The following is a 26,911-nucleotide window of genomic DNA, read 5'->3' on the forward strand; positions in this document are numbered from 1 at the left end:
TCATTACTCCCACCTTCATCCCCCAATTTTACCAGTAATCTGTTCCCCACTATATTCTTGACTTGGATTTTAAAATCATGCACAAGCTCCCCATGAACAACAACAACAAAACTAAAAACAGTTAAACCAATAGAAGTCAAACCAAACCAAACCCAAAACATTCTTTTCATGATATACTGTTATTATTTTTTCTACAGATTCAGGGTCTTGGCATTCGACAAAAATATTTCTATCTTCTGTGAGGGCTAGTGACTTTCTCAAATATGTCGAACACTGAAGCAGGGAGGGCACTGTTCAGCCAAGTGTTAGGTTAAGATAAGTATTGTGAAACAAAATAACAATGACATCAGCTTGTTGTTCGATAAGTTACAATAAAATTTATTCATCAAAGAACAGGTCCCATGTCTGAAGACTAACATCAGACACTACATTTTTGGTTTAGTTTGTAGAATAAATATTTCATGTTCCAGTGTGACATGTTCTCTAGATACTGTGAAAGTTATCTAGATCATAAGTGTACGAGGTGGTGGGGCAGTTGCAACTTCCCCCATCCCCTCCAGTGCTGGAGCAAAACTTCAAATTCGGGCAAAAATTATACAGATATTCGGGCAAAATGTGTTAACCCGAGACCTTTTTACCATGTATTTCCAACATTCTACCCTCAAAATTAGTTTTAATCCATGTCAAAATGGGTAGTCATCCATTTGAAACCCTATATAGCTGTTTGGTAGTAATGTTAATATGATTAAATGTTTTTTTCCACATTTGAGCATTTTCGTTTAATTTGGGCAAAAGTAGCCTGCCCCTGTAAAAAAGGGAGCCCGTACCCCTGTGATGTAGATTATGTTTAGAATGTTGTCAGAACGGTTTATTTCTTGAGCAACACATTGTATCCCGATTACTCTCCTTCAGCATGTCATGTCAATTGCTGTTGAACAATTACAATTTTCAGGGGTAGCTCCGCCACTTGCCAAATTCACCAGTTGTGAATTTAGGAACAATTGCCGAATGCTATTTTAATTTTGTGAAAAATGTTCATGTCATAATAGATATTTGTTGGAAAATAACTGGATTTTACATTTTTAAAGATAATTTGGTGAAATGTTTCTCTCACTCAGAGCTATCCCGATTTCTATAAAACAGATGTTCCGATTTCCCCAAACCATTTCCAGACTACTGATGAACCAGGTATATGTATTGAATTTTGATGCACATACACATTATGAGAAGATAATCAAACTTCTGTTGTTGCCTTTTTGGTTGTGAAGTCTACAGCATAGGTTTCAGTTTCTACCACAATGAATGGATGATTTTCTGATGCTTGGAACACCAAGTTATATACAATTTCTTGTTTTGATTTTTAATAACTACACATCCCAGCTGCTTGTAACCATGTTGACATTTGCAACAGTTCATAATTGCTTCATTATTTTTGGTAGAGTCACATTTTTGCCCTTAGCAAGATGAAAATGAACCTTCGAATACAAAAATAAATAAATCAGGAAACCTTTGGTTCGTCTTGAAATGAAGGATATTGTTATAATCAGTTTATCAAAGAACAAGGGCAGAAACAGTGTCCAGAAAAATCTTCTTCTTTTTTCTGGCAGTAAAAATATCACTTGGTTCAGTTATTCACAACATCATAACTGCTTAGACATCAAGCAGACTTATTCATTGAAGAGCAAGTTCAATGTATCTAAAAGAAAGTTTGAAGACTTTTAACCTCATAAAAACAACTTTTGTTTTGCAGAATAAATATATGTCCAATGCAAGTATGTCAAAGTCCGCCAGCAACTGCCGTATTTCACTGGCTTTTGTGACGTCTGCATCTTCTACTTCAAACAAAAGTACAATGTTCCGGCTTCATTACAGACTAATTAAGTAGTTTCAGAAGATGTTTAACATTATGAATAAGCACCACTCTTCCTTTAGAACATAATGAAAACCTAGCATATTCAATACTGTTGTTAATTTTCACGAAAAAGACATCAGTTCTGCTTAGAATATTGTTTCTTTCACTTAAAGGGATAGTGAAAGCCAAAACTGTTTTGAGACAATCAGTGTGACAGTGCTTAAGACTAGGTTTTGCTATCTTAGCAATTTATGTTCATGTAAAGAGGAATGGTCCCAGACGGAAAGTATGATTTGATGTTCAAGTGACAATTTTAATTTCATGGAAAACAGACACGCTGTGGTCCCAAGATTATGATGACTTGATGCTGTTTGTGATAAATGTCCATGTCGACGAATGGCACCAATTTCAAGTAGTTATGTCATGATAGTTGGTTCGACAGTGCCCTGAAATTTAAATAAAAAGACTATATGATCAACAAATAAAAGGCAAATGTTTATGAAAAAAGAAGAGGACTATTTCTTCAATAACACATCAGCACATTTGCTATTTGGTGTTAAACTATTAGAATAAAATATGTACTGGTACATACAATTTCCATTATATTTGCCAAATATAGAATTTTATTTTTTTACACCGACAAAAAAAGATGTCCACATTTTCAAGAAAGTGTTAAAAAAATTGTTCAAGAAAGTATTAAAATGTTTTAAGAACTTTTTATTAATACGATATACAGTAAAGTACTCTTGTAATGAACTGCAAGGGACCAGACACATCAGTTCGCTATAGCAATAGTTCGTTATATACATTTGCAGAAGTTAGACTTTTTCATTCAGTAAGTTGTCACAAATCCTACTGTCTGTTATCACATAAGATTCAAATAGTAAAATGTTCTGCATGGTAAAAACAGTGACTATCATGCAAAACATATTGATGTAGATACCAAATTCTACCATTGCTATGTTAAAATGTTCTGCATGGTAAAAACAGTGACTATCATGCAAAACATATTGATGTAGATACCAAATTCTACCATTGCTATGTTAAAATGTTCTGCATGGTAAAAACAGTGACTATCATGCAAAACATATTAATGTAGATACCACATTCTACCATTGCTATGTTAAAATGTTCCAAATTAATACAGTGAAACTCCTCTAAACTGGACAGGCTCAGGACCAAGCAAAAAGTCTGCTTTTATGAGGTATCTGGTTTACAGAGGTTCTCTTATGTACAGATATTTAAACGGACCATGAAAAACATCCGGTTTTGAGTTAATTCCAGTTTACAGAGGGTCCAGTTTACAGAGGTTTCACTGTACTTGTATTTGAAAAATCTCAAAAGATGTCGTACCAACAAATTCAGAAACGGGGTCGTTTCCATCCTCAGCCCGAAGCATACCAGTAATTTCCTCACTCTCAATCAGGGGTAAAAACAGAACGACAAACTCAGGGGTGTATGGCGGTGTTATTATTTCAAGAACCTGTTGAACAAAAACAAATGTCTGATGTGACAGTGGTATGATGACAGTCAGTAATCTTATTAATAAAATACACATTTATCTAACAGGGTTTCTGCCACAGGGTCCAAAGGGTAAAATCTTAAAAATTAATACACACATTTTTTTTTTTTTAGAAAGATTATAGTTAGAGAACTTTTGTTTAAAATCTGTCTAAGTACACGAAATGCAGGGTCCAATTTTAAAAGATTCCAAACCCATAACCACCTAGTAGGGATACTTATGATCTGTTTTGTTTTTATTACATCCCCTCAGATCTGACAATGTTTATGGTATTGTTCAGGCCCCTAGAAATTGCCAGTGATAGTTTTGGTTTTTGCGAAGTTTACCAATCCATTTTTCATCTGCATGTTAAAAATTAGGATATCATATAATACATGGTGATGATGGTTACTGCAAAATTAAATGGGTTACGTATAATATTTTTTGGCATACCCCATGAACGGTTTATTTTGAGAGGCAAAATAAATCTAAATATTGTTACCTACATCTATACAATGCTGAAACGGTAGTAATCATAAAATGATCTTAAGCAAACAGTTTTAACTTAGATGAGTAAGTGTCTGGGATCAGCTAAATTACAATCGCAAAACATTTTTTTAAAGGAAGGAAGGAAATGTTTTATTTAATGACACACTCAACACATTTTATTTTATTTACGGTTATATGGCGTCGGACATATGATTAAGGACCGCACAAATATTGAGAGACGAAATCTGCAGCAAGGGATCTTTTATATGCATTTTTTAAAAAGAAAAAGCCAAAGATATAGGTATTAATTTTATACAGTATGTACGATCATCTCATGGAGAGGCATTTATATAGACCTACAACGTGATGCAGCTCATTTCATCTATTGAATAATTGATATATATTTAAATTTTAAAATTACCCATTTTATAGTATTGTCGTGATAAATTAGCATACAAAATATTCTTCATACCTCAGTAACAAAATGTCGTATTAAGGAGATGTCGGTATCTTCACTGTCAAAACATTTCCGTATGTAGCTGACGACAGGGATGACACAGCCGCGACTGAACAGGTGGATCATTCTGTCCAGCACCATCTTCTTCAACTCCAGCTGTCAAACATATTCATTGAAAAAAACTTAGCCAACTTAAAAGAAACATTTGTTTTATCAGACATAATATTCAAGGTTCACACATTTTGTTATTAATGAATTACTTTTTAAAGGCATTTTCCAATTTAGACTTTAGTTTGAGAACAAGACTATTTTATTACTTTAGTTCGAAAACAAGACTATTTTATTACTTTAGTTCGAGAACAAGACTATTTTATTACTTTAGTTCGAGAACAAGACTATTTTATTACTTTAGTTCGAGAACAAGACTATTTTATTACTTTAGTTCGAGAACAAGACTATTTTATTACTTTAGTTCGAGAACAAGAGTATTTTATTACTTTAGTTCGAGAACAAGAGTATTTTATTACTTTAGTTCGAGAACAAGACTATTTTATTACTTTAGTTCGAGAACAAGACTATTTTATTACTTTAGTTCGAGAACAAGAGTATTTTATTACTTTAGTTCGAGAACAAGAGTATTTTATTACTTTAGTTCGAGAACAAGACTATTTTATTACTTTAGTTCGAGAACAAGACTATTTTATTACTTTAGTTCGAGAACAAGACTATTTTATTACTTTAGTTCGAGAACAAGACTATTTTATTACTTTAGTTCGAGAACAAGACTATTTTATTACTTTAGTTCGAGAACAAGACTATTTTATTTTATTTTATTTTTTCTAAAGTTTGTATGATGACATTGTATGACCAGATTCTTATACTGGATAAATTTTCAGAAAAATTTCACATGAATCCATGTGGCTTAATGGTTGTGCAAATTCTGTCATGAATCCTGATTCGCAGATTCAATAATTGTTTTAGCCCTGGTTTAGAAGGACGGAAGGAAATGTTTTATTTAACGACGCACTCAACACATTTTATTTACAGTTATATGGCGTCGGACATATGCTTAAAGCCCACACAAATATTGAGAGAGGAAACCCGCTGTCGCCACTTCATGGTCTACTCTTTTCGATTAGTAGCATGGGATCTTTTATATGCACCATCCCACAGAGAGGATAACACATACCACGGCCTTTGATATACCAGTTATGGTGCACTGGCTGGAGTGAGAAATAGCGTAATGGCCCTACTGAATGGGATCGATCCCAGACCGACTGTGCATCAAGCGAATGCTTTTCCACTGGGCTTAGAAGATAAACATTAGAACTTACTCTGACCAAGACATCCAGTTCATCAAAAGACGACTTAAACACTCGGATGAGCAAGTCTAAAGCTTTTTGGTGAAGCAGAATATGATTTGTGACAATCTGAAAAACAAACAGAAATCTTGAATGATTAGTGTTGGCTAGTCTGGTTTAAACAGACAGAAATTACAGAGTTTAGCACTGGCTTTAGAAAGCAAAACAACAAGAACACTCCTGTACATTGTTAATCGTGTCATGTTTCAAAACATAAAATAAACCTACTGTCCCTTAAATACAGGTAGGTTACTGATTATTTTAAGATTATAAGTGGCAGAGGATTTTTATGAGCATATTCTCACTAACAAGACACTATAAAGACAAAACAACCGAAGTCCATAATTAAATAAATACCAATTTGCATCCACAATTGATTTTTTTTTTTTTTTCAAATAGGGACAGGGTGGATTTTATTTTATATTTTGAGGAAAAAAAAAAAAGCAGGGATTTATTTTATTATTCACTAACAGATATAACAATCAGGGCTAGCTCTGGGTCTGGAGAAAATTTTGCCAAATTATCTATTAAAGTAAAATAATGGCAGAAACCCATCACTATTTTCAATAAAATATCAATTATTACATGAAATTCTTTTGCCAAATTAAAATAAAATTTGCCAGTTATGTTTAAAATTTGCAATGGGCGAATTTGGTGAGTGCCAGAGCTAGTCCTGAACAAAGAAACTGGATAAAAAATCCAAACAATTTTGCAAAGTTTTTAACAAGTTCTAGGCAAAGCTAAAATCTGGAATTGTTGGAACACTAGAAAAAATTGAAAATAAGCTGACATTTTTATATAATCTACAAAGAGATTATTATGAATTTCTTTTACACTCTTCAGAGACATGTTTATAGTGCAGTATTTTCTTTAAAAAAGACTATTATTTTGACAAGGATAACACAATTTCAGAATAAAGATGTTTAAAAATGTTTTTAAAGCAATGAACAAACTGTCTATATGGTGAATACACAGAAATCAAACAGTAGGCACCTCATCGACCATGACTAGATGAAGAGGCGTGTGGTCGGTGTTTAGTTTGAAGTAGCTGGCTTCCGATACCGTGTAGTCCACCCACTTCAGTACCCCCATTGATACAACAGGAAATCTGAAAGAAACACAGAAAAACAAATGTTGATTAAAATAAAAAAGTATACAATGAATATATACTATTACAAACATTGGGTGGTATTTGGCTCAGTTGGTAGAACACTCGCCTTAGGTGCTTTGATCATATGATTGAACTCCCTTATTGTGTTTTTCCCATTCCAATTAATGTTCAACGACTGGTATAATGAATAACAAAACAAACTTTTAGTTTTAACTTTTTTTTATTACACAGCCGTGTATATATAATAATTTATGAAAACCATGTTTAACCAGATACATGTCTTATTTGGTGCCCTGGGGTGGGACGTAGCCCAGTGGTAAAGTGCTCGCTCGATGTGCGGTCGGTCTGGGATCAATCCCCGTCGGTGGGCCCATTGGGCTATTTCTCGTTCCAGCCAGTGCACCACGACCGGTGTATATCAAAGGCTGTGGTATGTACTACCCTGTCTGTGGGATGGTGCATATAAAAGAAACCTCGCTGCTAATCGAAGAGAGTAGCTCATGAAGTGGCGACAGCGGGTTTCTCTCTCAACATCTGTGTGGTCCTTAACCATATGTCTCACACCATATAACCGTAAATAAAATGTGCTGAGTGCGTCGTTAAATAAAACATTTTTTATTTTTATTTTGTGCCCAGTTAACACTTATATGCAAACAAAATAAATATGATTACCATTTCAGCCTTTGATGTACTACTGGTATGGTACTGGCTGGGATGGGGTAATAAACCATAGTGAACAGATGGCGATTGAGTCTTCATGCTACCTTTCCAGCCAGTGCTCCACAACTGGTGGAACAAAGGATATGGTATGTACTATTCTATCCGTTTCCTCTCTAATTATCTCTGTAACCCATAACTATATGTCCAACGACACAAAACCGTAATTAAAATGTGTCTTTAAATAAAACATTTCTCTCTCCCGCGTGCTATCTTACCTGAGACAGGTGAAGAGTGTGGCGACGTCAGCTATCAGCTCGGATGCCCCCTTCCCCTCGCTGCACAATGACTGAGTCTTCTCCAGGGCCTGCACCGTCGGCTTCAACTCGTTACGATCCACAGACTTCCTTCCTCCCTGAACATAATTACTCATTGAATAATTTTTAAAATGTCAATAAAATATTACATGGGCTATTTAAAAAAAAAAAATTACATAGATTAATTCTCAGATTGCTCAGATTAAATCTCCCCCTCCAACTCCTAACAATTAAGTAGTACAGGTTGTTCATAATTAGTAACATTTTCACAAGCACACAAAGAGAAACTTTTTTAAAAACCGTATTCCTCTTTCCATCAAAATGTTGATTTTGTAAGGAATATCTTTATGAGAGCACCTTGATTTATTAACTATTGGCAACTGGATGTCAAACCTTTGATAATTCTGACGTTACGTCTTAGAGGAAAACCTGCTACATTTTCCTATTATTAACAAATGATCATTTATATGCACTGTCCCACAGATGGGGCGGCACATACCACAGCCTTTGATATACCAGCTATGGGAATGGTTGGAAGGAGAAAAAAAACAGTGGGTCCACCAAGGGGTTTGATCCTACAAGCCAAGCACTTCAGATGAGCACTCTACCAACTGAGCTAAATCCCACCCACTTAACAATCAATGATTACCTTCTTGTAGATATCGATCACACTGGGTCCACCAAGGGGTTCGATCTTACAAGTCAAGCACTTCAGGTGAGCACTCTACCAACTGAGCTAAATCCCACCCACTTAACAATCAATGATTACCTTCTTGTAGATATCGATCACACTGGGTCCACCAAGGGGTTTGATCCTACAAGCCAAGCACTTCAGGTGAGCACTCTACCAACTGAGCTAAATCCCACCCACTTAACAATCAATGATTACCTTCTTGTAGATATCGATCACACTGGGTCCACCAAGGGGTTTGATCCTACAAGCCAAGCACTTCAGGTGAGCACTCTACCAACTGAGCTAAATCCCACCCACTTAACAATCAATGATTACCTTCTTGTAGATATCGATCACACTGGCCGCGTATGCCAGAAGGTTAGTGTATTTGTGCTTGTGTTCGGGATTGAGGCGCGCACCTGGCTTAAACAAGTTGTCAATCAACAGGTCTGAAAAAAATAAAGAAAAAATGTAATATGTTGTATATTTCTGAAACTGACCTGAAAAACTAACAAAGTTGTTATTTCTTTAAAGTGACCAAAGTTAATGCCAAGCTTGTGGAAACAGACATTTTGCTTCCAATATTTATCAGTTCTGGGTTTGGTTTTTCTGGAGGTAAAAACAGAAACATCTTAACCAAAAGTTACCCAAGAATGCAGGCACTCTGATCAAGTCAACAGGTGGTGGGTCATGTTCGGAATACATCTTGAATAGCTGCAAAAAAATGATATAAAATTTGTATTATTAAAAATATTATTGATATTTTAGGGATGAAACACATATATGTGTACCCAAACACAAGTTTTGTCATAAAAGGTATTTATGATTCTTTATGTTTTGCATTTAAAAATATGACATTAACATTTCAGATTTGTGATATACGAGATTTAAAATATTCTCTTCAAAAACAATTTGACAATGATTTATACAGTAAATAGAAGTTCTATTATAATGTCAAAATTGAGCATGGCCCCAACATCAGTAGTGTATTGGGTACTAGGATCACAAGTCAGTACCTGTTCCAATTTGGACATTTCATTGTGTCAGTGGATATGGGTTAGGCCACTACACAGACATTTCTTTCACTAACCATTAACAACTAATACCTAACAGCATTATTGACCCTTAAATAGATATAAGACCACATTGAAAAAAACACCTAGTTTGTGAGCATTCTTTTACAAAATTGTGGACAGGCAGGTGGAAGGTTTTTATTTGTATTTTATTTAAACAAACTGGAAAAAGCTCTTCAAGGCAAGAACTTCATCAAATGAAAGCTTTTTCCAATATTTCATGTAAGCAAATGATTTTGGTGACATTTGAGAGGTAATGGTATTTTATAAAAATTTCTACAGTGCCTTTAGTTTTTAAAGAGTGACATTGGTCATAACAGTGGGTCATAAATTCAAAACGATAAGGTTAAAAACATTTATTGTGAGGGGCCTCTTCAGATGAGTTGGGGAACAATGCTCCCCAGATTTTTTTCATATAGCCTAAACACTAAAGATTTTGTTTGTTTTTTTAAATGACGAAAAACTAAAAAGTAACATAGTGAAGGCACAAACCACTGTGATGTCTGCCGGGTTGAGGGCCTGTCTCGACAGCATGGAGGACAGTGCTTGGCAGGCTCGCGGGTAGGCCGCTGCTCCACTCAGTGCCATGGTGATCGGGGTGACGTCAAGTCCTCTGATAATATACACAATAATCATTACAACAAAGGCTGAGTGATTTGTGCATGGGAGGAACATGGCAGCTGGGTATCAAAGCAGAGTAACGACTGCATGGGTTACACACTACACACAGACACAAGAAAGAGAAGAGGCAAGTGATGGATGATAAGTGTTAGGGGAATGTTTTTGCTCAAAAAATATTTTTAGGATATGTATAAACAAGAATTTTGCAGAATTAAATGTCTCGACAACCATAAATATATTAAGTGTTGCTGATACGACACCTTAGTATGCATACAAACAATGCATGGCTTGCCAATCAAACACAGTATGTGATCATTATTTTAATTTAATACCATATCAAAATGAAGAAAACAAATGTATTTACTTAAATAAATATAGACCACAGGGGTCGCTCACCTTTCATTGGCACATTTCTGGAGTTCCTGGCAGAGACGTCTGATGTTGGATCCTCCCTTTGGTTCTTGAGCCAGCACGTGCATGAGCACCTGGCTGTACAGATAGGTGTGTTCTCCGTGACACACCATTTTCTATGAAAGAAAAACAGTGAAATAATGAGTATATTTCAGGAAATAAATACAAAATGTGAAATAACTCTGTTCCACAAAGAAGCAGGCTATAGCTCAGTGTTAGAACGCTTGTATGATGTGAGGAGTTACGATCAGTAATTTATTCTTTCGCAAAATGACACTGACCGTTCTGTTCTGCTAACACAAAAGGCAAAAAATTATAATTAGGTACAAATTGTGGAATTTTAAAACAAGCATCAAAATAATGAATGAAGGAACGACACACTCAGAACATTTTATTTACAGTTATAGGGCGTCAGACATATGGTTAAGGACCACACAGATATAGAGAGAGGAAACACGCTGTCACCACTTCATAGGCTACTCTTTTCGATTAGCATCAAGGGATCTTTTATATGTACCATCCCACAGACAGGATAGTACATACCACAGCCTTTGTTATACCAGTTGCGGAGCACTGGCTGGTATGAGGAATAGCCCAATGGGGCCACCGACGGGGATCGATCCTAAACCGACCGTGCATCAAGCGAGCGCTTTACCACTGGGCTACGTCTAGCCCTCATCAAAATAATGTAGCAAGATGCGAGAGAAATATCTTCCTGAAGGACTGACTTTAAAAACAAAACCATTCAGCTGCTTAATAAAGCCTTTACCTGATGAATACAAGTCACAAAATAATGTGGCAAGATGCCAGAGAAATATCTTCCTGAAGGACTGACTTTAAAAACAAAACCATTCAGCTGCTTAATAAAGCCTTTACCTGATGAATACAAGTCACAAAATAATGTGGCAAGATGCCAGAGAAATATCTTCCTGAAGGACTGACTTTAAAAACAAAACCATTCAGCTGCTTAATAAAGCCTTTACCTGATGAATACAAGTCACAAAATAATGTGGCAAGATGCCAGAGAAATATCTTCCTGAAGGACTGACTTTAAAAACAAAACCATTCAGCTGCTTAATAAAGCCTTTACCTGATGAATACAAGTCACAAAATAATGTGGCAAGATGCCAGAGAAATATCTTCCTGAAGGACTGACTTTAAAAACAAAACCATTCAGCTGCTTAATAAAGCCTTTACCAGATGAATACAAGTCACAAAATAATGTGGCAAGATGCCAGAGAAATATCTTCCTGAAGGACTGACTTTAAAAACAAAACCATTCAGCTGCTTAATAAAGCCTTTACCAGATGAATACAAGTCACAAAATAATGTAGCAAGATGCCAGAGAAATATCTTCCTGAAGGACTGACTTTAAAAACAAAACCATTCAGCTGCTTAATAAAGCCTTTACCAGATGAATACAAGTCACAAAATAATGTGGCAAGATGCCAGAGAAATATCTTCCTGAAGGACTGACTTTAAAAACAAAACCATTCAGCTGCTTAATAAAGCCTTTACCAGATGAATACAAGTCACAAAATAATGTGGCAAGATGCCAGAGAAATATCTTCCTGAAGGACTGACTTTAAAAACAAAACCATTCAGCTGCTTAATAAAGCCTTTACCAGATGAATACAAGTCACAAAATAATGTAGCAAGATGCCAGAGAAATATCTTCCTGAAGGACTGACTTTAAAAACAAAACCATTCAGCTGCTTAATAAAGCCTTTACCAGATGAATACAAGTCACAAAATAATGTAGCAAGATGCCAGAGAAATATCTTCCTGAAGGACTGACTTTAAAAACAAAACCATTCAGCTGCTTAATAAAGCCTTTACCAGATGAATACAAGTCACAAAATAATGTGGCAAGATGCCAGAGAAATATCTTCCTGAAGGACTGACTTTAAAAACAAAACCATTCAGCTGCTTAATAAAGCCTTTACCAGATGAATACAAGTCACAAAATAATGTGGCAAGATGCCAGAGAAATATCTTCCTGAAGGACTGACTTTAAAACAAAACCATTCAGCTGCTTAATAAAGCCTTTACCTGATGAATACAAGTCACAAAATAATGTAGCAAGATGCCAGAGAAATATCTTCCTGAAGGACTGACTTTAAAAACAAAACCATTCAGCTGCTTAATAAAGCCTTTACCAGATGAATACAAGTCACAAAATAATGTGGCAAGATGCCAGAGAAATATCTTCCTGAAGGACTGACTTTAAAAACAAAACCATTCAGCTGCTTAATAAAGCCTTTACCAGATGAATACAAGTCACAAAATAATGTGGCAAGATGCCAGAGAAATATCTTCCTGAAGGACTGACTTTAAAAACAAAACCATTCAGCTGCTTAATAAAGCCTTTACCAGATGAATACAAGTCACAAAATAATGTGGCAAGATGCCAGAGAAATATCTTCCTGAAGGACTGACTTTAAAAACAAAACCATTCAGCTGCTTAATAAAGCCTTTACCAGATGAATACAAGTCACAAAAAAGTGATTTTAACTCATCACTTACTGCCCTTTAGTAGAGCAGCCTTGCTGTCAGACAAAGTAAAATATGTTTGATTATTACAGCTTGTGTTCTGTTAAATTAACGTCACACAATTTTCATGATTTATATTACTTTCAATATGAGATGCAGTAATTATAGGATATTAAACGAGCTTCCATTTCGTATCATGTTTATGTCCCGAGTGAAATAATTTTCAATTGTCGGGAGCTTTAGCGAGTGATAATGAAAATTATTTCAAGAGAGACATAAACATGATACGAAATGGTAGCGAGTTTAATATCCAATTTATTACCCATAATCGATCTTAATTTATCTCACTCAACTCGTTTGGAAGACGGTCCTGTAACTTACAGTGTTAGGTAGTAGTGCATCAATTGATGACGTCATTGTGTGATGTCAAAAGTGTTACGTTCCACTTGGCGTTCTAGTGGGATGTATCACTTTGATATGTACCAAGATATTTGTAACCATATGGGTAATAATAGTTTATAATTACGGTGAATTCTGGGAGATTTTTCTCTATGGCCTCTTCCCCAGCTTCCAAAAAGCTTGATATCGATGTCCGCAACACGCGTGAGAAGACTTCAATCTGGTGACAAGCTGTTGAAACACTGGTTATCTCCCCTTGGTACCCAGCATCAGATATCAACTGGAACATAGAGTTGTAATTCACGTTATTTTATTACTACATGTATAATTATAATGGGAACTAGCAATTCGGCTGTGGAAAAAGGGGGAAATGCACACGGTCAAAGGTCAGGATAGAGTATAAAGAAAAGTGTCAAATCTTTGACAATAAAATGTAATATGCAGGTAAAATTCACCACATATTTGAAAATGGCAAAAAAGGTTAAAGTGTAAATAAACAAATCAACAAACCACAAGAGTTCATCACTATGTAATTTAAAAAAAAAAAAAATTAAACTTCAGCAGACCTTACAATGATCAGATTCTTTTATCATCTCATCCTCATATTAGCCTCATGTCAGAAATAAACATCTTCAATCAATCATTTTATTGTATGTAAGGCCATAAGCGCATATATACAAGAACTTGTATAAAATATACCAATAAACATCTTCCTACATGGTTTAACCTAGAAATGTGGCTGCCCAGGGAAGGCTTCTATTTAAAACCTCATTGGTACATTGCTACTACTACCCATATGATTTATTTGTGCTGTGGACAGCTGCCTGACGTGCTTGCTGCGAATCTACCCACACATACCTTGATAGTGAAGTTGAGCATGAGACAGTCTGGATACTCCTCGGCCAGTTTGTAGAACAGAGACCGCCATGTTGGATACTCAATCATCTCGGCCAACCAGGACGGAGTCTGGAAACAAACACAGAGAAGAAAGGAATGTTTAAACACCACTTTAAAACAAAATTAGTAACAGTATTCCAGACAGCATCCCAATGGGTTAATGCAGCTAAAAATTGTACCACATGGTTTACACACTTTTTTTAAAATTTATTACTAGCAGTTGTGTTGGTAACAGTACACCAGAGCTTGAACTTAACGACTGCACTGATGGCAACTTCCATTGTTGTGATAAGAACTGCCATTGGTCAGGAGCTTTACCGATAGCAGTTTTAGTCACTGGAAACAAATTATTGACTTCTGTTGATCGGATAATTATTATTATTATTTATTTTTTTTTATTACAAAAAGTTACTGGTTTCAAATTGCTGTAGTCAGGCTCAAAATTGCCATAGGTGAGCATTTTCACTATGGCAAAAACATTTTAAAATTGCTGTAGGTGAAAAAATTCTTAAGTTCTAGCCCTGGTATACTAAACAGCATCTGACCCGGTGAAAGTGCCATGCCTGCCATGAGTGAGATATGTTACAGCAGGGGACAATATTTCAAAATCTTCCATAACCAGAAGTTAGTTTACGTGAGGTCTACTTAGGTAACTAATTGTTCGGTTACATGAATAGAGTTACCTAATACTAAAACACTTGAACTACGGTTCTGTGATACAGTGGTGGTTCAAATGTATTTAAAAACATAAATTGATTTTCACTTTCATTACTCATATATGGTACTTTTAATTTTAGAATTTAATTGTTCACCACATAACCGATTGGTGGTTCTCGTGATTTTAAAATTGCATAACCAACACACGAACAGAACAATGGTTCTTGTGAAATATTGTGCCCTGTCACAGGCCTTACTGTCATAAATTGTTACGAATGGCCAGTCATTCCTGGAATTAGTATTGGTGTATCAGGTATTCTTGTGCTTCAAACATGTATGGGGGTGCCTCAAAGATTGAGTTGACAATTTTTTTGCGGAATTAGGATAATCAATGATGCTTTGATGTATTTGGAACTAGTAAGATAACCCACAGTGTTCTTTTTGTTTTTATTAGAGTATTTTAGTGTCAAACCTTCTCTGCATGCTACATTGTATTAATCAAACAGTTCCAGCTCTAACCTAGAGTAAGTTTTTATAGTTAAGTTGGGAGGCGTAAGGCTAATACACCAGTGTTTTTTCTCAACATTAACTTTTTTCCTAGACAGACAACCCAGGTAGCCGAGGTGTGTGCTTCAACTTTAACTGGATATACGCATGAAAATATAAAGCAAAATGAAACAATGATGTATTAAGAACTCAAAACACCAATCTTTCTCTCAAACTGCTTGAATCTTACATGGATGTAAGCATTAAAATAAAATTTAGAAACAAAAATGAGTGCATGCTAATAGCATGAAAAACAAACCTCTTCCTTAAAGTTCTTGAATTTTTTTAAGGACGTAGGCACTAAAATAAATGAGAAATGAAAATGACTGTACATTAAAAATACAAAACACGAACCTCTCCCTCATCTGTGAATATGGAGTCAGCCTTCTTGGGATCGAAGTGTTTGATGATCAGAGACTTCAAGTGATTCTCCACCAGTTCCTGGACCGCCTCAATGGAAACTCCTAACAAACGTATACACACAGTGATTAACAGGCATTCCGACAGTACTGCTAAAGCTATACATGTACCCTACCGAGCCCAATACATTTCCGTACCTCGAAGTTCAAGGGCCATAACTCTGTCAAAAATAGGTAAATTACCATGAAATTCAGATTTGATTTGTAACTCTACCTGATAAGGCTATACATAATATTATAGCTCAATATTTCAAGGTGTTGTGATCTAGGGAATAACAGAGGGAGATTGCTGCTGCCGTCACATAAGCTACTCCTATAGATTAGCAGCATGATATGTTTTATATGTGCTAATCCATAGACAGGACAGGACAGTACTGGTTGACCACTGAGGGTGACCCATCTCACCCCAGATGACCCATCTCACCTCAGACAACTCATCTCACCGCAGATGACCCATCTCACCTCAGACAACCCATCTCACCCCAGACGACCCATCTCACCGCAGATGACCCATCTCACCTCAGACAACCCATCTCACCCCAGACGACCCATCTCACCCCATCTCACCCCAGACGACCCATCTCACCCCAGACGACCCATCTCACCCCAGACGACCCATCTCCCCCAGACAACCCATCTCACCCCAGACAACCCATCTCACCTCAGACGACCCATCTAACCTCAGATGACTCATCTTACCCGAGACAACTCATCTTACCCCAGACAACCCATCTCACCTCAGACGAGTGCTCTATCTACTGGGCCACACCTTGCACACTATCAAAAGGAGAAGACCCATCTACTGGCATTGACAGTGCACTAATATTCAAGAGCTAAAAAGACAGGCTATGAATTTAGCAGAATTTCCGTGGTTTCATGAATCATAGATTTTATGTCAGAAGCGCAATCTTGATTACCGTATTTGACCGGGAATAAGCTCAGGGGGCCAAGACAACTCATTTGTAGCTTTGTTGGGGGTGGGCTTATTTCCAGACATGGGGCCAGTTTTGTTAAAAATTTCCAATGTTCACTAATGAGTAAAAGAACCTGGAAATTATCAATAAATAAAACAACAAAAGCGGTAATAAATTTAATTTCAACATCCAAAGAATATCGTTTTTTAATTTATTTTACAACGTATGAACACACATAATCCAGCACACAAAGTGAAAGTACATAATCAGATGTCAAGTTCATCCTGGTCCCACCCAACAAACTCGATGTCATCAGTGTCGCCATCCTCATCGTCGAAATGAACTCCAGATTCGATCTCTTCATGTGGTGGCACTTCCTTGATTTCCAGTCCAACATCGTCGACCAAGCGAGAACTTAGCAGATAGTTTCTGCTTCCATCCAATGGTAGCGAAATCCCACAGGACTTAAAAGCCCCCCGGATGGTTCCCTCCTCAACAGCTTCCCACGCGACACTTATCCAGTCTATAATGTTCTGTCTTGTAGGTTGTACATAATTTCCTCTGCAGTTCCGCTTTGCCAACTTGAACCACTCGCACCACTGTTGCTTTATTCTCTCTTTGAACACCTTGTTCACGTGAGTATCCATTGGCTGGACAAGTCCCGTGCAGCCTGAAAAATAAATATTGAATACTGTAAACCATTTGTTCATTGCTTCACGCAATTAATGTATCATCAAAATAATGAGACTGACCAAATAATTGCTAGTTAATTTGATTACATTTCATAACATATTTAATAGTAGATGACTAGGTAAAAACCGCTGTGAATAAATAAATAAATAAACAAATTTGAATATCAAATTACAAAATATCAAATTAAAAAAACATTTTTTACATACCTCCTGGTACTGTTACTATGTCGGTCTCGTACTCGTCAAAACGATCTGTCGATGACTGGCACGTGTGTGGCTTGTATGCGTCCAATATGAGAAGTCGCCGAGTGTCGTCGTCGTTTGGTCCCCAGACATGTCGGATGAAATGGTGTACTTTTGCTGTTGTCATCCAACCGTTCTCCGTAGCAGTAATCAATACATTGTCTGGCACTTTCAACGTGGGTAGCACTCGTGGGCCGATAACACCATTTTTCTCCTTGAAGATGATCAAAGCTTTTCGTTTGTCCCCATTAGCACTCGCCGTCAAAGCTACTGTACACCCCTTTTTAGCACCGCCGGTGTGAGAGATTCGCACAGTCTTTGCTCCTTTGACCTCATTTGTGTATTTCGGTACAGTGTCAAATCTAACCATCGTCTGGTCCATATTCGCTATGTTGTAATCGGTGTAGTCCCATTTCTGTCTTAAAGCCCGGATTGCTGAATGAAAACCTGAAATTTTCTCCTTGTAATCACTCGGGATTTTCTGTGCGTCGTTTGTCCCCCGTCTGATTCCCACCGAATATCGCTGCTTCCACCTACGTAGCCACCCGTTTGATGCCTGGAACTTCTGTACTCTAATCTGACTGGCAACTTCTCTGGCCTTGCTTTGCAGAAAGTAGTTTGACACGCATCTACCTTCTGCCCGCTCATCCTTGAACCATTCGAAGACGGCTTGATCCATTTCGGTGTTCATTGCTTCCGCTCCACTACCAATATTCTTTCGTTCGCTATCTTTGCCTTTCGAAAACATCAGCAATTTCTCGTAATCTTTGTCCCACAGTCGAACCTGTTTTCTTGAAATGCCATATTCTCTTTCAGCCGCGGACAGATTTCGGCCATTACGTCTAAACCAGCCAACAACATCTAACTTATCTTTTACAGTATACCGTTTGCGTACGAAAGGCATGTTCAGTGTATATTGGTGAAAACAGAAACTATGTGTATTTTTAAGACCCACTATATAGCATTTCTCAGTAATTACCCCAAGCGAGCTTGTTTATCAATATTACTCACCTTTTCTATTCATTTTGTTTGATGCATAATATTTTCTCTCAATTCGTTTTATGTGTGATTAGTACTAAATAAATCTAATGATATTATAAAAACATAGATGTGGCTGCATCGTTTGTGTTAAACACTTATTTCTTTTATTTTATTCATTAATGAGTCAGTGCGCCTCAACTGAGAATTCACAACAAAAACAACAGTCAATTAATTAAAATGCTTACCACACCATTCAACCAATCATGAGTTGGTTGTCAATCAAGGCAGTCTTCACGCCCTCTTCCATACCTCACAACAGTCAGTTCATGGGACGTCACGAGTAGTATTACAAATCAACCAATCAGAAAGGTTTTTGTTGTAGCTATTTTTACTGTAAGCCAGGAAGGTCGGCTTTCATCAAAGACACAAGTGAAACAGACATACTTTAGGTTTCACGAAATGGTCGCTTTGTTGATCAAAGTACAATAGCCGACAGTGAAATTGTTGACTGTATATGACTGTAGTGTGTTTGTGCCTGGGTGGGGTGGGGGGATGGTACATAGTACTAAAAGTATGCACTTTATTGGTAATATAATCGTATTTATTAAGCTATAAAAAATTAAAACAACACAAACTACAACATTGTTTTAAATCATTTTAATACTTGTTATCTTGGGACCAGTTTGTCACCCAACGATCTTTTGAACTTTCAGTGAATTTTGATAGCAAACATACTACATATTTGGGTATGGGCTTATTCAAGGATATGGGCCTAATTCTTTAGATCTGCTAAAAATGGGAGTGGGCTTATTCACAGGCATGGGCTTATTCCCGGTCAAATACAGTATATGAGATAGAATCCTAAAATATCTATAGATATAACATCATTTTATGATTCTGGCAGAATCCATTTTAAATATTCCCACATCCAATGCCTGAAAGGTGTTATTTTATCTCTTGTTCTCTTGTTCAGCTGAAAACATAACTATGTATTGCTGACTGACCTGCCTGTATGAGCCACTCTGCCAACAGGTTGACTGTCTGAGCCATAGCAATATAGTTGGTGGACAGAAGTTCCACAACTTTCTCCGGAGACCCACCTGCCTGCAAAAATCTGAAAATAAAAGGTAATAAATCACAATGCAGGTTCTAGCTCTGGGTGAGTAAAACATTTCGCCAAATCATCTCAAAAAATGCAAAACCCAAAGTTATTTTCCAACAAAACACCAATTATTACATTAAAATTTTTCGCCAAATGAAAATAAAATTTGCCAATTGTTCCTAAAATTGGTGAATTTGTCGAGTGGCAGAGCTAGCCCTGCAATGACAAATACAGCACTTTTTGTAAATCAACACATAAATAAAAGGACTATTTTTGTTTTGTTTTTAAAGGATAAATAGATAAAGAAACAATATGTAAAGACAGAAAAGTGCACCTATGTGCTTGTGGTGAAATATTACATAATATCTGTACAGGATTTTACACAAATATGCAGGGATGCATTTGCATTAAAATAACTGGTGTGGTGTGGGCATATAGAAAAATATATTTGTGGCACAGTAATATAGGTTCTTCTCTTGGATTGGCAGGACATAGTGTAGTGGGATCGATTCCCATCAGTGGGCCCACTGGGCTATTTTCTCGTTCCTGCCAGTACACCACGACTGGTATATCAAAGGCTGTGGTATGTGCTATCCTGTCTGTGGGATGGTGCATATAAAAAAAATCCCTTGTTACTAATGGAAAACTGTAGCAGGTTTCCTATTTAAGACTATGTGTCAAAATTACCAACTGTTTGATATCCAATAGCCGATGATTAATAAATCAATGTACTGTAGTGGTGTCATTAAACAAAACAAACTTCTTTTTAACATATTTAATATGGAAGGGAGAGCAACTGTCAACAACTCCCCCACTTTTCTTCAACAGGCCTGACCTTTTGAGAGTGGTGAATATTGTGGTCTCCATGATGTAGTCCTTGCTGGCAAACGATTCGAGACATTCCTGCTGCACCAGCTGCATGTCCTCTTCGTCATCTTCATCATGCTCGGTTTCATGTTCCATGTCCGGGGACTGAAAGTGAATAAACAAAGAAAAATAAGCAGTTTGGTAATTCAGTAACAAGCAAAATTGTCTTCTAAAAGGTTAAGAATAATTTCTGGTCACACGGTATGTTATATGATAGTGAGTTTAATGAAACTTCATTGATTTTAACAATTCTTACCAGTTTATAGGACCATATATACACATGTATAATGAACTTTGTAGCTGAAACTTGGTTTGTTTAGGAGGTTTGATCAATTGTGTTTGTAACATAAAGCTACATTACTTACAGTGATGACGTCATATAATTTTTTTTAAAGTTTGTTTTGTTTAAAGACACCACTAAAGCACATTAATTTCATATTAATTACATCACATACTTCGGAGGCTTTCACCCTTCTTGAAGACTATTCCATAAAAAAGTAAAATGGCAGACGGCAGAAAACTGCAAGTATTTTGCCCTATGCAATCTCAGCGAAGTTGATATTAGTGACACCATTACAGTCTCATATATGGAATCGGTGTCACTGTAATGGTTTTTTCACTATTTGTGTCTGGGCAAAATTTGGTGGAAATGTAACGGTAATTAAAGGTAGAAGAGTAATTTATTGTAGTTGTTAACAATTTGGTTTGGACTTTAAATTTATACATATTTAGATACATTTGGCTGCTTGACAAAATAAACTGAAATTGTTCATTAAGCAGATATGGGGGCTGAAGTGTTTTAATACTTTTTCTGCAGAAATTTCACATTTCACCATAACTAGGGTGCAAAAAGTGACTGTCATCTATGGTAGCGGTAGTCTTAATTTTAGAGGCTACCAATGGTCTCCTGTATGAAGAATCAATCCAATAATTTATCAACCTCACTGTCATTAAACGACCGCCTAGCTAACACTTATTAGTTAAATTGAATTTAATAACACACTTTAAATACTTTTAAATGGTCTTGAAATTCCGTAACATTACAAGGGAAATAACCATTTTAGGCATTTAGCATAGCACGCCCTATCACCGCGTGGCTTATCGGAAAATGGGATTCTGAATAAAAACATTTGTCTAATCTAACGACTTTTTTTGCTGTTTTGTTATTCATGCTTTCATGTATATAATGAAATAAAAAAAATCCCACCCAAGTCATTAATTTCCAGTAAGAAACATGTACCAGTTTTGATGCAGTGACGTACATATGCAAAGGGAAGGAACTCTCAGTTACCGCAGGTGTTGTGATTGTTTAGTATGGAGGCCCGTTATGGACAAAATGTTAATAAATGTTACTGTATTATTGAGCGTGAACATCAAGCAAGTCCTGATGTGAATATCACCAGAATTTGTTCTTTTAACATCCTATTATCATGGTTAAAGGTACCTAAAACCAATAACTTAAACATTCTCTTTACAAATAATCTGTGAACAAATCATGGAATGCAAGATATTTTAAACTGGAACAAATCATAAACTTCAATATACAGAACAGTAACACTGTAGAAACTTGCTGAGTATATTATGCATGCAATGAAGGCACAGAAACGTGCTGTCCGCCATTACAACCTTGGTATCAATGGAGAATATAAAACGTTTCTAGTGATCATCTTTATCACATTGTACCCACTTGACATTCACAAGATTTACACTCTCTGTGTGCCGGAAGAGAAAACTTTACAAATTACACAGCATTTCGATTCCTCCAAATCAGACCCTTCACTTTCCTCATGGAAAACTGAATTGTTTTCATTGAGGTGGATGGTCCAGGCTGGGGTGATGAAGGTAAGTTTTTTTGTGTTCTTTCCAATTATCATCTTTTCAGTGCTTTGTTTACTTTTATTTTATTTTTATTTTTTATTTTTTTAAATATTATTATCAGTACCCCTCATTATTTATAGCTGTGCTTATAAATAATTTTAAAAATAATAATATGTTTAAAGTGACAAATATTTTGACGATCTCGCTCATTCTTTACGTGATTCAGTCAACCAACAATGTGTGACGTTACAGTTTCATGTGAATATTATGTGGCCTTTATGCACCTCCATACAAGCCGTAACACGTCATTACAAAAAAATTCCAAATAGTAGACAACAGGCCTGGGACACGTGGGAAGTCGGAGTGTGACTTGGAAGGAAATAATAAGACGGGGATCAATTACTATTTCAAGGTTTGTGAAAATGGCGCATGATTTATATTTGTTTTTATAACTTGCAAAAGAACGGAAAATTTCACACTGATTTGTTCGTATTTGTTAAAAACATACTTTCTTCTGTCTCTTTGCATATATGTCAATAAACGCCATTTACCTTTCGACCGACCGTTCAAAATTGCTCCAAATTTCCTCAATCAAAATTGCACACCACTTTCTCTTTGGCATTAACAGCTCCATTCAAAATTCCATAGCACCACCACCACTCCCACCCGCCTGCTAACGATTCGATCGGGCTGCTGGTGCTCCCTTGGACCTGCCAGTGCAGGCGGTCCCTCCTCTCCCCTCCCCCCACCTTTCCTGTCATGGACGACGGGCGTGCGCTACAACAGCTTGTTCTGAATGTGCACGTAAAACCCAATGACCTGACCTGACCTGACAAAATGCTTCAAAAAAACGTCAACCATACCGCAGGATCTTCATCCGACATAATTTCGTCATGTTCGTCTTCATTGTCAGACATGTTTTACGCGTGAAAGTGTGTGATATTGTGTGATGTGTGACCATTTATTTACAACAAATCCTAAAACATTCAAAACCAAACGCAAATTTTGCAAAGGCTGCCATAGTTGATTGGTTGTTTGATATCTTTCTGCCTTTTTCTTTGGAGCTTCGCAAAAACTATGTAAACAGGTTATGCACCTTTTTATTGTTTAGTTATATTGAATAAAATACACTTCGGCACAAATGAAATAAGTATATTTTTAGGCAATATTTTGTTCAACCATTGTGTCAATGCCAGTGGACAAGTCTTCTCCTTTTGATAGTGGGTAAGGTGTAACCCAGTGGTTAGAGCACTCGCCTGAGGTGAGATGGGTCACCTTCAGAGGACCCACTAGTACTGTCGTGTCTATGGATTAGCACCTGTAAAACATATCATATCGAACCCAATATCTAGCATAAAATTATATCAGCTAATTTCCACTCATACATTATGATACCATACAGTTCCAGTTCAATACCGCCTATAGAGCTATTTCTCTTTCCAGCCAGTTCACCACAATTGGTATATCAAAGGCCATGGTATGTGCTGTGCTGTCCTGTTTGTGGGATGGTGCATATAAAAGATTCCTTGTTACTAATGGGAAAATGTAGCGGGCTTCCTCTCTAAGACTATAGGGGCGGGATGTAGCCCAGTGGTAAAGCGTTCGCTTGATGCGCGGTTGCTTTGGGATCGATCCCCGTCAGTGGGCCCATTGGGCTATTTCTCGCTCTAGCCAGTGTACCACGACTGGTATATCAAAAGCCGTGGTATGTGTTATGCTGTCTGTGGGATGGTGCATATAAAAGATCCCTTGCTGCTAATTGAAAAGAGTAGCCCATGAAGTGGCGACAGCGGGTTTTCTCCCTTAATATCTGGTGGTCCGTAACCATATGTCTGACGCCATATAACCATAAATAAAAATGTGTCGAGTGCGTCATTAAATAAAACATTTCCTTCCTTCCTCTAAGACTATAAGTCAGAATTACCAAATGTTTGACATCCAATAGCCGATGATTAATAAGTCAATGTGCTCTAGTAGTGTTGTTCTTTCTTTTTTTTTAGTTCAGCTACCAGTTTTAAGCAACAATGTCATCATGTGACGAGGAAAATCTTCAGGTATTAAACACAATATAGCACATTACTGGCCAAATCCAGGTGACGTTGACTCGTTGGGTAGACAGGCCAGATAGCTGAAGTACGTACCAAACAGTCAGGTTTTAAAACCTTAAAATAGGCAACTAATTGGAAATGATGACTATTTGAGGCCAGTGGGCTAAAACGTCATCTGTGTAAGTTGTTGACCACACCTACAAGACCCAGAGAGGGGGTTAGATCAGAATTACTATATTCATGATTTTGTTTTCATGGGTCATAAAAAGCTTTCTACCAAATTTATTTGGAAATGGTCTGAATCAGAATAACTATATTCACGATTTTGTTTCCATAGGTCAAGAAAGCTTTGTACCAAATTTACTTAGAAATGCTCTAGAAGTTTTGTAAACAAAATTAGTTTAATTGCACTTCTCTATAGAACTCTAGTACGAAACTTCACCTCCATCCCGAGGATAAATGACATTCAATAATTATCTATTGATATGTGAAGACTTCAGTTGTAACATTTTTTAGAGAGAGAGAGAGAGAGAGAGAGAGAGAGAGAGAGAGAGAGAGAGAGAGAGAGAGAGAGAGAGAGAAAAGAAAATTCACACATTTGTTTCTTTATGAATCAAGGAAGCTTCCCATAAAATTTTGTTAAAACTGGTTAAGTAGTTTGAGACGATGTTTAAAAGTTGGCTTAATGTTCCCTTTTTGGCCCCACCTCTCAGTGGTCAGAATGACCAGATTCACAAACTTACTTCTCAATGTTCCAAGGAAGCATCCCACAGCATTTGATTGGAATTGGTCAAGTGGTTCTCGATAAGTCGAAAATGTGAAAAGTTTACACATATTGTCCAGGCAATATATGCCCAAATATGTGGTATACCCATCACAAATTGCAAAAGTAATAAAATTAAGTGTTTGCTCAGAATTTAGTGAAAGGGCTCGATGTGTTGGGAAAACAATTAATGTCTCATAAATGTACTAAGTGACAGATTGAAAGGTACAGGTGCGAAACACACCATAAAAGTAGGTGTTGACCATCTTTTAAAATATGCAAATCAAATCTCATAGACGGCGATAGCAATGTTGCTAAAGCTGCTACATGCAACGTTTCATCTTTAAATCAGAAAATATGAGGTTATGATGCCAGTTTGAGATATATGTACTAGAAAGCGCTCTTGGCTACCCCGTTCCACACAGACGCAATAATACCTAGGCCAATTTCACAAAACATCGTTTACAAGCCTAGTTTTGCACGTAAACGTAAATCTATAACTAAACCACAATTCTTATTAGTATTATAGTACAACAAATATAGTTTGAAATACACATAATTCATTTTTTGTCCTTAAAATGCTCCTTGTTCTTTAATGATGTAATTAATATTCGTGAAATAAGATGCCAAAAACTTGTAAATATATGCCCGCTATAACTGCTAGTCGCAGACGTAAACTTACGATGTTTTGTGAAATTGTTCCCAGGTACGTAAACCGATACCAGTTCAAATTAATATAACGTTTTGTGGCCAAATGAAACAACACTTGTCAAACTTCGAACTTTGATCGGGCAAGATGCAGAAAACTAACTACAGACATCAATAAGCAAGGCGTTTTCAAAATTTGAAAAGGATTTTTCACAGGCCTCAAGTGAACATATGTGGTATATACTAAAGGCATATTTATTAGTTTCATTCATTTTCACTTGATTTCGTGCATATATCCAATTAAGGTACAACACAGCTCGTCTATATTGGCTGCCTCTAAAGGATCGTGTACGGCATTACACCCCGTTAGCTATTAAAACCCTGGGTATGAGCCATTATTGGGGTGCGAACTCTGCACCAACCAGCCTTTAGACCGGTGACCCACGGACTACATCAATGAAGCCAGTAAGGCATATTCCACGTGAAATAACAAACAATGAGAATGAAATGGCAATCACTGCAGGTAGTAGGTAGAGTATACCCCACATGCTTTTGCTAACACTGCATATTAAAACTATTTACAATAACACATACATTAGTTTCTTTAAATTCCAATTCACATTAATTTTCGAATACTTTTGAAGTGTAAGTTAGCTATTAAAGTTATTCTCATGTTTAATTGAGTTACCAATTAAATACAAAAAATAAAATAAAATAAAATAAAAAATTAAATGTTAGTGATCCCAAACTTATTTTCACTAACATATTTTCAGTTGAATTTAAAACTGTTCCACAAATTATATTGTTCTACTTTTTGGATGTTATTTTGTATTATACACATAACAGAGTTGAATACAGTTGAAGTTCAAACTTTTTGCAATTTGTGATGGGTCTTTCACTA

The 26,911-nt window shown here is 36.5% G+C and overlaps 2 protein-coding genes across 3 annotated transcripts; both read right to left on the bottom strand.

Moving 5' to 3' along the window:
- Nucleotides 1-351: 351 nt before the first annotated feature.
- LOC121388477 (negative elongation factor D-like) lies at nt 352-23,579 on the bottom strand. 2 transcript variants are annotated; one of them, XM_041519828.1, is made up of 16 exons: nt 23,415-23,579; nt 20,702-20,838; nt 19,769-19,878; nt 15,870-15,979; nt 14,274-14,381; nt 13,543-13,695; nt 10,509-10,639; nt 9,984-10,104; nt 9,066-9,132; nt 8,755-8,867; nt 7,707-7,843; nt 6,654-6,768; nt 5,634-5,729; nt 4,315-4,455; nt 3,206-3,335; nt 352-2,298 (listed from the first exon to the last, which is right to left on the bottom strand). In XM_041519828.1, the coding sequence occupies exons 1-16, from the start codon at nt 23,466-23,468 to the stop codon at nt 2,261-2,263; spliced, it is 1,761 nt and encodes a 586-aa protein (XP_041375762.1). In that variant the 5' UTR covers nt 23,469-23,579; the 3' UTR covers nt 352-2,260. The 2 variants fall into 2 exon arrangements, with proteins under 2 accessions (XP_041375762.1, XP_041375763.1); XM_041519829.1 differs by lacking the exon at nt 23,415-23,579 and adding an exon at nt 23,103-23,162.
- LOC121388478 (tigger transposable element-derived protein 6-like) lies at nt 16,658-19,762 on the bottom strand. The gene is made up of 2 exons (XM_041519830.1): nt 17,748-19,762; nt 16,658-17,518 (listed from the first exon to the last, which is right to left on the bottom strand). Exons 1-2 carry the CDS (start codon nt 18,685-18,687, stop codon nt 17,115-17,117), a joined length of 1,344 nt encoding a protein of 447 aa, XP_041375764.1. The 5' UTR covers nt 18,688-19,762; the 3' UTR covers nt 16,658-17,114.
- Nucleotides 23,580-26,911: the final 3,332 nt, after the last annotated feature.

The sequence above is a fragment of the Gigantopelta aegis genome, chromosome 14, assembly GCF_016097555.1.
Source record: "Gigantopelta aegis isolate Gae_Host chromosome 14, Gae_host_genome, whole genome shotgun sequence".
Taxonomy (NCBI): Eukaryota; Metazoa; Mollusca; class Gastropoda; order Neomphalida; family Peltospiridae; genus Gigantopelta; species Gigantopelta aegis.